General features: G+C 44.7%; 1 protein-coding gene across 1 annotated transcript in view; it reads left to right on the top strand.

The window, feature by feature from the left end:
• Window positions 11,746-12,322, top strand: part of LOC109226719 — a 3,335-nt gene continuing 2,758 nt past the window's right edge. The window contains exon 1 of the mRNA XM_019391564.1: window positions 11,746-12,119. Within this exon, the coding sequence (XP_019247109.1) occupies window positions 11,855-12,119 (265 nt within the window). The 5' untranslated portion in view covers window positions 11,746-11,854. The remainder of the gene's footprint in view (window positions 12,120-12,322) is intronic.

Genomic DNA, 12,322 nt, shown 5'->3' with positions numbered 1-12,322 from the left:
AAGGGGTAGAAGTTATTGTGGAATGCATTTGATCAATGTCAGGAGGCTTAGGAGGGATTAGATTAGAGGTCTTTGAATTGTTCGCGGATTGGTATTTTAGTGAGAAGGAGCAGATTCTCTCTCTAGCAGCGGCGATACATTTATTTGTTATCATTCGTTTCTATAATATACTTCTTTCTCCTAGTCTAACAAAAGAGAACAAAATAAATTGTAACAACTAATTAATTTAATGGCGTAAAAATTATTTATTACAAATATATTGTGATTAATTTGTACTGTTTTCAATTCATTTTATATGGCATATTGAGACTGTGTTTACCTTGAAAAATGGTATTAACAATTATATTTGATTTTGTGGTTCTAAAAATTTGTGATTTATTTCAATACTAGTTGTTTGGCAGTAGATGATAAGTGCAAGTAAAGAGAATAAGATATGCAAACCAATGCTGTCACAAGATTGGGCCTCGAGCTGGCTGGAACAGGGAGCTTCGAGGTCTAGTTAGGGCAGTTAGCAATGAATAATCGATGAAGAAACAATGATAACGAAGGCCTCAAAGATAGCCTTTTGCAGTTAATAATGGGCAATAAATGAAGAACAATAAACGAACAAGCAATGCATCTGTAGAGTAATTGTTGAACACGTATAGGCAAGAAAAGCAGAGAATGTTCTATTGTATTGAATATTCATGTGTGTTACAAAATGACAAGGATCCCCTTTGTATAGAAGGGGGGAATCCCAACATAGTACATGTCTATTAATGACGAGGAAATGCTATTGGTACAGCTGTATAATGGCTTAGTATGGATTTGTACTATTTCTAGCAGACTCTGTCAGTTCTAATCACGTGCCCTCAGGAATTTTCCTGCCTTTCCATAACGATCATCGATTTGTACTGCTCCGAGATTGACCACAGTGAACCTCGGGGTCACACTATAAATTCTGCTTCGAGCTTCTCGAGGTTAGGCGTGGGGTGCCACAGTAGCCCCAAAGTCAAACTCCCCGATTTTGGCTGTATATAGATAGTCCCCGCGTTTCTTAGAATGAAATGATAAGAAACGATCTTGAGTTCTTGCCAATTCGATACTCCCATTGTGACGTCAGCCACGTGAGATCATTAAATGATGTGACAGAAAAGTTGCACAGAGGTCTTGTCAACACGGTTCTCGAAAAGCCCACGAACCGCTAGAGGTCACCCTTTCAACTCCTCAAATATATTTAGATGACTCTTATAAATACTCCAATTCCCTATCTTTTAAACCTTTGCAACATTTTCAAGTCATCAAATCTTTGTTAACAGTTTCATGTCTTCACCCTTCTTCTGTGTACACTTCTTCGTCAGCTTACTTTGAAACTTTGTTATAACCATGGAAAAAACTTCTAAGACAGTACCTCGAAAAGAGGAAAACCCTTCTTCATCACGCTCGTCTAAGAGCAAAAAGATAGTGCCTCCTTGCATTGAGGAGTGTATTCCTGGGCCCTTCGATACATCCTCCGATTTTAAAATTGATAAACCTTCTTCGGTACCGGGCCGATGCGAGCCCATGTCTCGGTGCATCAGTCTAATAACCAACATAGAGAAGATGAAAATAGATTGCTGCTGGGGAGAGGCGGTACAAGTAGAGATCCATTCATCGGAAGAAGATATAACTACACACAGAGTTGGTTTCCTCAACGTATATACGTATCCCTTTACCTTAGGTCCTGTAGATTCTTCTTCTCCACCGATAGACCCGGTGATCCTTGATTTTTGTCGACAATATCGAGTGACGCTTGGTCAAATCTATCCCTCTTTTTGGAGAATCGTCTATTTGATTAGATATTTCTCGAACATGGTCGAGGGGATGCCTTTCACCCTCGATCATCTGATTAGATTGTATATCCCTCATCTCTATCGAGGGGGCCTAGTCAAACTGCGACATCGATCTACCAAAGCATTTTTTGCCAGCATCGATGAAGATAAAGACCGGGGTGGATGAGCCGCTTCGTTCGAGTTAGGACTTCGCACATCATCCCTGCCGAGAAGAAGCCATTCCCTGAGGAATGGAATATGAGACGTAAGTGTCGTTACACCGAGCATGTTTTATCATCTGAATGTCCTATTTTCCTCTTTCGAACTAATTCTTTTCTTTTTTGAATTGATTCTCCTCTGGTTGCGTAGCCACCGTATGGTTCCCCAGCACGGTCAAGGACCTCCCTGGCTGGGTTAAACTTTTAGAATCCACCTCCTCATGTGACAAGAGCGTTTGGCATGATTTGGCCAAAACTCGATGGGAGGCCAAAAATCATGGTATGCCTTCACCACTGTCACCTCCAAATTCCTTATAAATAGATTTCTTGGCGGTATGTTTGACATTTTACGCTTGTGCAGGCCTCGGGGAAGCCGTTTCAATGAGACCGCCTCCTCCTGGTGAAGAGGAGACCCAAAAACCCGCCAAAGATAGAAAGAGAAAGAAGGAGACGCCGGCGGAGTCCCCAAAACCAAAGAGAGCTAAGGCTCGAAAGCCTAGGGTCGATGCAACAGTCCTAACTCCGACAGCTGCTGAGAGTCTTCGTACAGAAGACAAAGACGATGATGATTGCCCACTAGTACATAGGGCAAGACGAAGCGCTGATGCTTCGGAGGTTGCCGGGCAGAAGACTGCCGAGTCAGAGGTGGCCGATGCGGTCCCACCTCATATTGAGGAGACCCTCGAGGAGGGTTTGCATGTAGTCCTCGAGCCGACAATTGAACAGGATACAACTTGTGCCAATGAGCACTTGGTTGGCACATTCAGAGGATCCCGCTCTGAGGCCCTTCGAGGGCGAGAGGAAGCCCCGATAGAGGTTGATGTCATAGGCGATCTTCAATCAGGCCCGTTGTTTTCCCCAGGGCAAATACGGGATGCCTAGAATAAGGAGACTCCCGATGTAGGGGCATCCCAAGGGGAGGATCATGCATTTGGAGATTTTTTTGCCGGTGTTAAAGAGGATGCTGATCTCGATGCTTCGGTCATTCACGAGGAGGCCGCGAAACTCCAAAAACAGGTATTTTTGACATAACCTTTGTGGCTTGAGTTTTGATCTTTGTTTTTCTAACTTCTTTCCTTCGTGTTATAGGTCACGATGTTGTACAACCAGGCCTTCTCCAAGTTACGAGCTGAACTGACTCATTGTGAGGAAGAGTTCGAGAAGCTCGTTTTGGAGTTGAATGAGCTAAAAAATCTATACGCCTGAAGGGAGGAGGAACTGAACAACCTTCGAGCAAGTTTGGAGAAAGTGCTCCAAGAGCGGGCCAACTTCATCGAGCAGGTAGTTCGGTACTCATGAGCTTGCCATTTGTTTTCATAACTTATTACCTTGACTCGGCATTTGCAAATTGAGCGAAAGGATGCCCTAGCGGGGCAGCTTCGGAAAGAGATTGCGGCCAAAGATGTCGAGATCCTTGAGCTGAAGCGGTACAAGGATAGCATGGCCTTGGAAAGGGATACTCTCCGAGAGGAGCTGGCTTCGAATCAGAGTCTTCTTCAAGGTGCGAAAGGGGAGGCTCACAATTCAAGGCGCTTCATGCTGAGTTGGCTGTCGCGTTATCCACGGCCAAGTCTGAAGCCGATGCACTCATATTCTCGTATCGGGAAGATGCTGCTGCAGCGAATACTAGAGCTAAGGAGATATCTGAAAAGGCTAGGCTCAAACTGGCCCGCGCCCTTGCACATGCTCGATTAGAAGCTCGGAGGCAGGCCTTTGAAGAAGTGCACGCCAAGGGTTTCGATCTCTCTGCCGAGATCGAAGAAGCGAAGGCCTTGGAAGAGAAGTCGGCAGCTCCGACTACTTCGGACGAGGGCTCTGCAAGTAGCTCGGGGAGTAGCGAAGATGAAGACTAGGCCACCTTTGCTCTTTTTACTTCTTCTTCTTTTGTATGTGGACTCCGCGTGGGAGTTTTGTAAATGCACCTTTGTAAATATATTTTTGGAATGCAAAGGATTTTCTTGCTTAATGTCTTCAAAGTTTTGCCTTTTAGTGTTCATGCCAAAGTCAAGCTTTGAACTTGAGTTTAATTCCTTCGAGCTCGGTCTTGGAGTAACAGAGTCCCTTGAGGTCGGGTTGTTCTGGTTTCAACCGCATACCTTTCCTCGGTCGGGTTGGTAAGGAATCGATTTGACTCCTCTATCCCTCGAACACTGTATGGTGATGTCATTCCTATGACATGACCGTGAAGTGACAGAAGTGGCCCCGTCGGTATATTTTCCCAAAAAGTCATAATTGCTTTGTCAGAGCTGATTGGCTATCAAAGTTAATGAATAGTCGCCGCTCTTCTTATATATACTTGCTTTCCTTTCATTGAGGGCTTTGCCGCTTTGTGCAACTACCTTTCTCTGTAGAGTTCCTTTTTTGCGCTAGTTCTAGTGCCGCATCATATCAAAGCTTTCGCCCAAGTTTTCATCTTCTCTTTTTTGTTTTGAAGGAATCATGGCTACCATGCCCAAATCTGCTTACCAAAAAGAGGGAAGTCCCACCTCTGCTTCCCGCCTGGCCGGTGGTACACCGACGGTGTTTAGCGAGCCAACTTCGAACTATTTAGTCTCGATGAAAGATTTTATGATAGAGAAACCTCTCAACGTTCCAGGCCATCGAGAACATGCATCAAGGTTCATTCGATCAATAGAAGAGAGACACCTTGAGGCTGTGAGGAGAGACTGTGGATGGGGAGAAAAGGTGAGGCTGCAGACACCCTCCCGGGAAGAGGATATTATAGCCCACGTAGAGGGGTTTTTGAACGTGTACACGTACCCTTTTACGTTGGGTCCTCTCTACCGACTCGTGCTTGAATTCTGTCGAAGATATCGAGTTACTTTGGCTCAGATCCATCCGTCTTTCTAGCGAATCGTGTTGATGATGAGATTTTTTGCTGAAAAGGCCGAGCTCGAGTTCACTCTTAGCCACCTCATCAGATTGTATCAGCCTTTGCATTATCGAGGTCTAATTACATTATGACACTGATCCACCAAACCCTTTATTGATAGTGATGATGAGGACAGGGATCGAGGGTGGATGAGTTGGTTTGTTCGAGTGAGGACTGTTGATATTATTCCTGCAAAGTTTCTGCCATTTCCTGAGAAATGGAATTTCAAGCGTAAGTGATACACTATACTCTATTATTTTTGTTCTCGGTGGAGCCAGACTCCGTAAGGACGTTTTCCTTCCTTTTCCGCAGCGATCCCGTGGATTCCAAATGAGGTCCCCTATCTTGCGGACTGGGCCCGCAAACTGGCGGCCTGTTCGACTTATGACGAGCGCAAGTAGCAAGATTTGTTGAAGGGCAAATGGGAGGCTAAGCACCATGGTATGTGCTATGTAGTCCTTCTCTCGAGGGGTACTTTCCTTTACATACACTAATTTCTTTGTTGCAGGCATCGATGAGTTTTCTGAGGTGAGACTGTCCCCTTTCGAGGAGGAGGAAGGACCTTCGACTTTCGAGACAAGGAAGGATAATAAAAGAAAGAGATCCTCGAAGGACGAGGATTCCTATAGCAAGGCAGGACCCGCCCGGGGATGCGAGGAGGATGTTGCCGCTGACAAAGATCTCGTATTTATCGGTCGCTCTATGGATATCAATGCACCCGGAGAGGATGATTCTACATTGATGGCTCGAACCAGGAGGCCTCCCGAGACTATTGAGCCCACTGGGCTCGAGGCCCCTAGTCTTGAGGGAGAGATTCCACAAGAGAGGAGGGGTGAAGGTCATTCATTACCTGATTTGGCAGCTGGTTCTCGGACGTCGGGAAGTATTCCGAGGGAAATGGGCTTCGATGTATCTCCGCCTAACCAGAGTGCCTCGGGTTGCTCTACCGGGGCTGATGAGATCAAGCCGGTAAATGCGAAATCGACCTTCGAGGAAGCTCAGCGACTCTGCTCTATGGTGAGTTTTGAAGTTATTATTACTTTTCTAACTTCATACTTCTTTTTAATTGAACTTTCTTTCTCATAGGCATTCGATAAGCTCAAGTCTGAGTTGCTTCGCTGTGAGGCTAAGTTGCGTAAAGCCTTGAATGGGGAGAAATCTCTCAGGCTTCTTTGTGATAAGAAGACAAGAGAGCTGATACATCTTCGATTGGAGTTGAACCGAAGTTATGATTACGAAGGCAACCTCGAAAATCAGGTAACCTCTATTTTGAGGGAATACATGCTTCTTCTCCTATCTTCGGAAACTAACGTTTTGGTATCTCAGTTGTAGAGAAAGACAGAGACGCTGGAACGCCTTTGGGGCGAAGCTAACCAGGTTAATTCTAAATGCAACGAATTGAAGGCACAGATAGATGCTCATATTGCGGCCAATAGGAACGCTTTGGCTAAGGCCTCCGCCCTCGAGATACAACTTCGTAATGCTCGAGAAAGCAACTCGATCCAGACGAGTAGGATTGTTAAGCTTGAAACAGATCTTTGAAGATAAAGGCCGAAGTTATGGACGTTCGAGCCGAAGCCGAAGAGGTCCGAGCAAAGGCTAATAAGAAGGTGGCCATCTATCTGAAAGATGCTCTTGAAGCTCGTACGAAGTTAAGGGGGGATTCCGATCGAGAGAGGAGAAGCAATGAATATGTTCGATACAGATCCCGGAGGGAAACTCTCAAGGAGATTCATGGTAAGGGCTTTGATATCTCGGAGGAGATAGAGCAGGCCAAGGCGGATGAGTTCAACGCCAAGTTCCTCGTTTCCGATGCTGAAGAAAACGAGGAGGAGGCCAGTGAGGGAGCTGATCCCGAGGGAGCCGATTGAGACATAGTCCCCGAGGGGGAAAGGCTAGGTTCCCGAGGGTAGGCTAGGTTTTTCTTTCTTACTCTTTGTATAGGGCTTCCTGTGGGAGTGTTGTAAATGTATCTTTGTACCATTATTTATAATAAAAAAGGAACCCTTTGGTTTTCCCTTTATATAAATTTCCACTTGCTTGTGTCTTTGTTTATGTTTTGAGTTTTTGATACTTGCCGATAATTAGTCCAATATGTTGGACTTTAAGATAAGAACCCTTAGGTTGTGCTTGATGAGTAATTGATAATAGTTGACCGTTTAGGGCTCGGTCCTCGAATCAAGTTTTGACTCGGGCTCATTGACCCTTAGGTTTCCAACATATTGGCCCTTAGGCTCTTTAGCTCAGCCCTTAGGCTCTTTAGGCTGGCCCTTAGGCTCTTTAGGCTGGACTTTACTTACGCATTGGCCCTTAGGATATTTTTTGATTGGGTCGATGCGACCTCTAATATGGCTATAGTTCTCCCCATTTCGGCTGAAGATTTTGAAGTTTTGATTATACCTTGGCATGTTTTGTGTTCGTCCGACTCTTCGACGGTTCGAATAAGAACCTTGATTATGAGTCGATATGTGACGATAATTGAGTACCTCTGGAGGTTCTCTTGAAGGCTGATTTTTCAAAGCCTTTTTGTTGAAGGCTGATTGTCTCGAAGCCTTTTCATTGTTTGGAGCTGATATGATCGAAGCTCCTTTGCTTATGCCAGGGGTAGCCTAATTAACCGGTTATTTTCGAAGTATTTGAAGGCCTTTAATTTTATGGCGACGGTCGGACGTCTCCGAACCGCGTTAATTCGGCCGGAGCCTTTTAATATGGCCGTAGTCATTATGTTCAGCCGTAGCCTTTATTCCCCGGGTGAGATGACCTCGGCGTCTATATCGAGGGTATGCCTTTTTAGGGGTCTTACAAGTTCGGATATATAGCCTTGGCCTTAATATCGGGGTTACGCCTTTTTAAGGTCTTATAAGTTTGGGCATGCCTCGTTGAGGTCTTACAGATTTGATGTTGCCTCACTGAGGGCTTACGAGCTCGAAGTTGCCTAATCGAGGTCTTACGAATTTGAGTTTTCGATGGCTCGATGAGCTGATCGTCGATGACAGTCCCCGAGTGTTCGAGAGCTCTTGGGCCTTGAGCCGTCTTATGAGAAAGTAGTGAACTTCTTTGAGGCACAAATTGATTTGATAAGCAAAGAGGCTTCCTCAATTACTTGTTATATGCATACATATTTTTTGCCTTTGGAGGCTCGATTATTCTACATGGACACAGTTCATTTGACCGTTTGGCCCAATACAATATTCTCCTATCGATGTCCTCCTAGGCATAATTCGATTTCTTCCGAGAGGTGACCTCCTGGGGTGATGCCCCCCAGTATTTGAGGTTGATCGAAGAGAAGCCTTGAATACTTGATGAGTTCTCCTTAGGTAGCATATGGATGTTGCCTCGTTAAAAACCTCGCGGTAAAACCTGTTTGGGATAAAACCCGATCTAAGGGAAAAAAGAGCACAACGCATACTTTAAAACCCAAGGTCTTTGAGTTGGAGGGTGCTTCGATTCCTCTCAATCAAACACCTGCAATAAGTTAGTATAAAACATAAATGAAAAGGGAGAGGGTTGTACCTTAGAAATGATAGTGTTCGAGCCTCGATACGTTTCAATTGTTTGCTCCGAGGACGCGGTACGGTCCTTTATTCACTCATTTGGGTGTAGTCGAGAATGTCGGTTGTGGTTGCTACTTGGCTATTTACTTGTCTTTTGGCTTCTTCGATGTAGAGGGCATCGATGCCGGTACCATGTCGTGTACCGCGAACATCTCTCTTGCTGCATGCTGCATGCTGCATGCTGCATGCTGCTCCCTGTATACTGCTTTTACTCCATCCTTGGTTGGAAATTTCATCATTTGATGAAGGGTTGATGGCACTGCCCTCATACTGTGTATCCACGGCCTTCCAAGTAAGGCATTGTATCTCATGTCACCTTCAATGACATGAAACTTGGTATCTTGGATTGTACCGGCCACGTTGACCGGGAGGATGATCTCCCCTTTCGTTGTCTCGATCTCCATGTTGAATCCATTGAGGACTCGAGAGGCGGGTACGATCTGGTGGAGCAGCCCGAGCTGCTCCACCACCTCGACCTAATTATGTTGGCCGAGCTACCTAGATCCACGAGCACACGTTTAATTTGAAATTTATTCAAAAAAAAAAAAAGAAATTACCAGTGCGCCATTATGAGGCTAAGACAAGGTCTCGATGTCCTCTTCGCTGAATGTGAGAGCATCCTCTGGTATGTAACTCCGAGTTCGCTTTTCCCTGGTAATGGATATTTTCGTCCGCTTGACAACGGGTCCCTGTGGGGCATCGACCCATCCAATGATCATGTGGATGACGTGTTGTGGTTCTTCTAGTTCATTCTTCCTGTTCGCCTCTCTTTCCCGAAATTGGTTTTTAGCTCGGTCGCTGAGGAACTCTCGAAGGTGCCCTTCGCTGATCAGTCGGGCTACCTCTTCTCGTAGCTGTCTGTAATCCTCGGTCTAATGACCGTGAGTGTCGTGATATTTGCATACCAAGTTAGGGTTCCTCTATGAAGGATCTGATAGTATGGGTTTTGGCCACCTGGTATCTTTGATTTTACCTATGGCCGATACGATGTCCAAGACATCGACGTTGAAGTTGTACTCAGATAGCCGGGGTGCCTCTACCGGCCCAGTGTGCCTATCTAACCCGGCTTTACTCATGAGTCCCCGGGAACTTGGACCTCGATCTGTCCTTCGATCGCCTCGAGTTGTATTACGCCTTGGGGCGTTTCTTCGATCTTCTACATACGGCTGGTATCTTTCTTTGTTTGGTCTCGATTTCCTTTCTGTAAACCTTTGTTCCTTTGTTAAGAGCCTGCTAGGATATACTGAGCCCGAGGGGGCTCCTAATTGGTCATCTTCGACCTTGATCTTCGATTGATACCTGTTGTGCACATCTGCCCAGGTCACGGCAGGATATTCGATAAAATTTTGTTTTAGCTGCTTCGAAGCTATCGAGCTTCGTTCGTTCAAGCCCTGAGTAAAAGCCTGTACTGCCCAGTCATCGGAGACTGATGGTAATTCCATTCGCTCCATCTGAAAGCGAGATACAAATTCCCTTAGCATCTCGTTTTCTCTATGTTTGATTTTGAAGACATCGGACTTCCTGGTGGCGACCTTGATGGCACCAGCGTGTGCCCTCACAAAAGAGTCTGCGAACATGGAAAATGAATCTATTGAATTCGGGGGTAGGTTATGATACGACATCATAGCCCCCTTTGACAATGTTTCTCCAAATTTCTTCAACAAGACGGACTCAATTTCGTCATCCTTTAAGTCATTCCCTTTTACAGCACAAGTATAAGGGGTAATGTGTTCATTGGGATCCGTGGTCCCGTTATACTTCGGTACATCGGGCATTCTGAATTTCTTCGGGATGGGCTTCGAAGCCGCACTTGGTGGGAATGGTTTCTGTACGAACTTCTTTGAATCTACACCCTTCAAAATTGGGGGTGCGCCCGGCATCTGATCGACCCTCGAGTTATATGTCTCCACCTTTTTATCATTAGCCTCTATCTTCTTTTCTCCTGATTCAGTCCTTTTGGTGAGGTCCTCGAGCATCTTCATAATAGCGGGGTCTGCAGCTGACCCGTTGTTACTCGATCTCTCTGGTGCCTGCTCGACTCGAGGAGCCGTTTCCGGTGCTGCTGTGCTTGGAGTTTTTTGTTGACTTTGTAGCTGAGCAATAGCCACTTGTTGTGCTTGCAACATCTCAAAAATGACTTGAAGGCTAACTTCTCTTTCCTCCCGAGCTGGAGTCCCCTGTGCTTCATGTTGGTTTTCCCCGTGCACACTTCCGTCGGTATGAGAGTTTACATCGACATTCACAGCGTTGCGTGAGCCCAAGTCGACGGGGATTTGTGTTGGTGCCAACCCTAGGTTTTGCGGTGGTACACCGACATCTGCACCGTTCTCTCCATGAAGGCCAATACCGTTGTTTTCGTGTGCATTTGTTGAGTTAGACATTTTTTTTTTACCTGAAATCAAAGATTCTTGGACAAGAAAAAGTGTGAAGAATAACTTGTGTTTTCAGAAAACTAGCACCAAAACAATCATTATTATTTTAGCCCCATGGTGGCCGCCAAACTGTTTACCTTGAAAATGGTATTAACAATTATATTTGATTTTGTGGTTCTAAAAATATGTGATTTATTTCAATACTGGTTGTTTGGTAGTAGATGCTAAGTGTAAGTAAAGAGAATAAGATATGCAAACTAATGCTGTCGCAAGATTGGGCCTCGAGCTAGCTGGAACATGGGGCTTCGAGGTCTAGTTAGGGCAGTTAGCAATGAACAATCGATGAAGAAATAATGATAACGAAGGCCTCAAAGATAGCCTTTTGCGGTTTATAATATGCAATAAATGAAGAACAATAAATGAACAATAAATGAACAAGCAATGAATCTGTAGAGTAATTGTCGAACACGTCTAGGCAAGAAAAGCAGAGAATGTTCTATTGTATTGAATATTCATGTGTTACAAAATGGCAAGGATCCCCTTTATATAGAGGGGAGAATCCCAACATAGTACATGTCTAATAATGACGAGGAAATGCTATTGGTACAGTTGTATAATGGCTTGGTACGGATTTGTACTATTTCTAGCAGACTCTGTCAGTTCTAATCACGTGCCCTCGGGAATTTTTCCGCCTTTCCATGACGATCATCGATTTGACCACAGTGAACCTCGGGGTCACACTTCAAATTCTGCTTCGAGCTTCTCGAGGTCGGGCGTGGGGTGCCACAGTAGCCCCAAAGTAGAACTCTCCGATTTTGGTCGTATACAGGCTGATCATGAAATTTAAAAAATATAAAAAGACTTTTGAAATTTGATTTTTAAAAAAAAACTTTATAATAGTTAAATCATCATAATTTATGGATTTCATCCGTTTTAATTTGCCCAAATTTAACATAACACCAAACTACCACCCTGCTGTCGCCTGTCAGTTATAGCCTGATATCTTACCCCTGGTCTCCCTGCTAAAATCCATTTTCGTTACAGCTCCATGTCCATGGCCACGCAATTATGTCCAAATCATGGAATCCCGTATGCAAATTCTTCCATAACTCATCGAAATCGAACCACCATTCTTCCATTATTTAGGTCCCTTCCGAGTCTTGATTTGGGTAAAAGGCGGACCACAAGATTGTTAGTTCAATGCTCTGAGAAACAAACACAGAATCTCCGGACGTGCAAGAATTGCAAGACCCAGTTTGACCCTTTGCTCAATCACCCCCGTGCTTGCCGTTACCACACTGCTCATTTTGGAGGTACCCCTTCTCTGTCTTACATCTGTACTACCATAGTTACTAATCTCATAAAATAGGTAGATAAAACCTCTAGTTTAGGTAATTCCCATTGTTAACTTATCTCTTCTTTTTCTTAAGTATCAGATATTCCGGTCTTTGGACATTATGGAATATGAAGAAGAAAAAAAGTGGTATAACTGTTTCACTATGCTTAGGGGGAAAAA

This window comes from Nicotiana attenuata, chromosome 6 (genome assembly GCF_001879085.1).
Source record: "Nicotiana attenuata strain UT chromosome 6, NIATTr2, whole genome shotgun sequence".
Classification (NCBI taxonomy): Eukaryota; Viridiplantae; Streptophyta; class Magnoliopsida; order Solanales; family Solanaceae; genus Nicotiana; species Nicotiana attenuata.
This window is presented reverse-complemented; position numbering and strand designations above follow the sequence as displayed.